The sequence below is a fragment of the Buceros rhinoceros genome, unplaced genomic scaffold (assembly GCF_000710305.1).
Source record: "Buceros rhinoceros silvestris isolate BGI_N320 unplaced genomic scaffold, ASM71030v1 scaffold36916, whole genome shotgun sequence".
Taxonomy (NCBI): Eukaryota; Metazoa; Chordata; class Aves; order Bucerotiformes; family Bucerotidae; genus Buceros; species Buceros rhinoceros.
In genome coordinates, this window is record NW_010418743.1 from 509 (window position 1) to 835 (window position 327).

The window sequence follows — 327 nt, forward strand, 5'->3', positions numbered from 1 at the left end:
CTGCCCAGCTGCCCCCAGCTCCGCACATCTCCCTACCAGGGCCTGGGTGGTCGGGAAGGGCTGCAGGTCCCGCGGCTTCGGCAACTTCGGGATCAGGTCCTCGGGGTCCACATTGACCTATGAGAGAGAGGCAAGTGATGAGACACACCTCAACACCCCGGCTCTGGTGAGACACACCTCGGCCCCCACCCAGGGCAGATCCCAGCCGCAAAGCCCAGGCTCGGGGCTCCGAACTGGAGGGGAATCACAGGACAGAGCTCTTGCAAGTGTGGGCAAGGCCCCGTCACAGGTCAGGAGCTCTGTGGTAAGCTGGGACCAGCATTGCGG

The 327-nt window shown here is 64.5% G+C and overlaps 1 protein-coding gene across 1 annotated transcript in view; it reads right to left on the reverse strand.

Moving 5' to 3' along the window:
* BOP1 (block of proliferation 1) overlaps positions 1–327 on the reverse strand; it is a gene marked incomplete at both ends in the record, with an annotated part of 3,098 nt that overhangs the window by 486 nt on the left and 2,285 nt on the right. Inside the window, one exon of the mRNA XM_010138650.1 lies at positions 37–117. Coding sequence (XP_010136952.1) covers positions 37–117 — 81 coding nt within the window. The remainder of the gene's footprint in view (positions 1–36; positions 118–327) is intronic.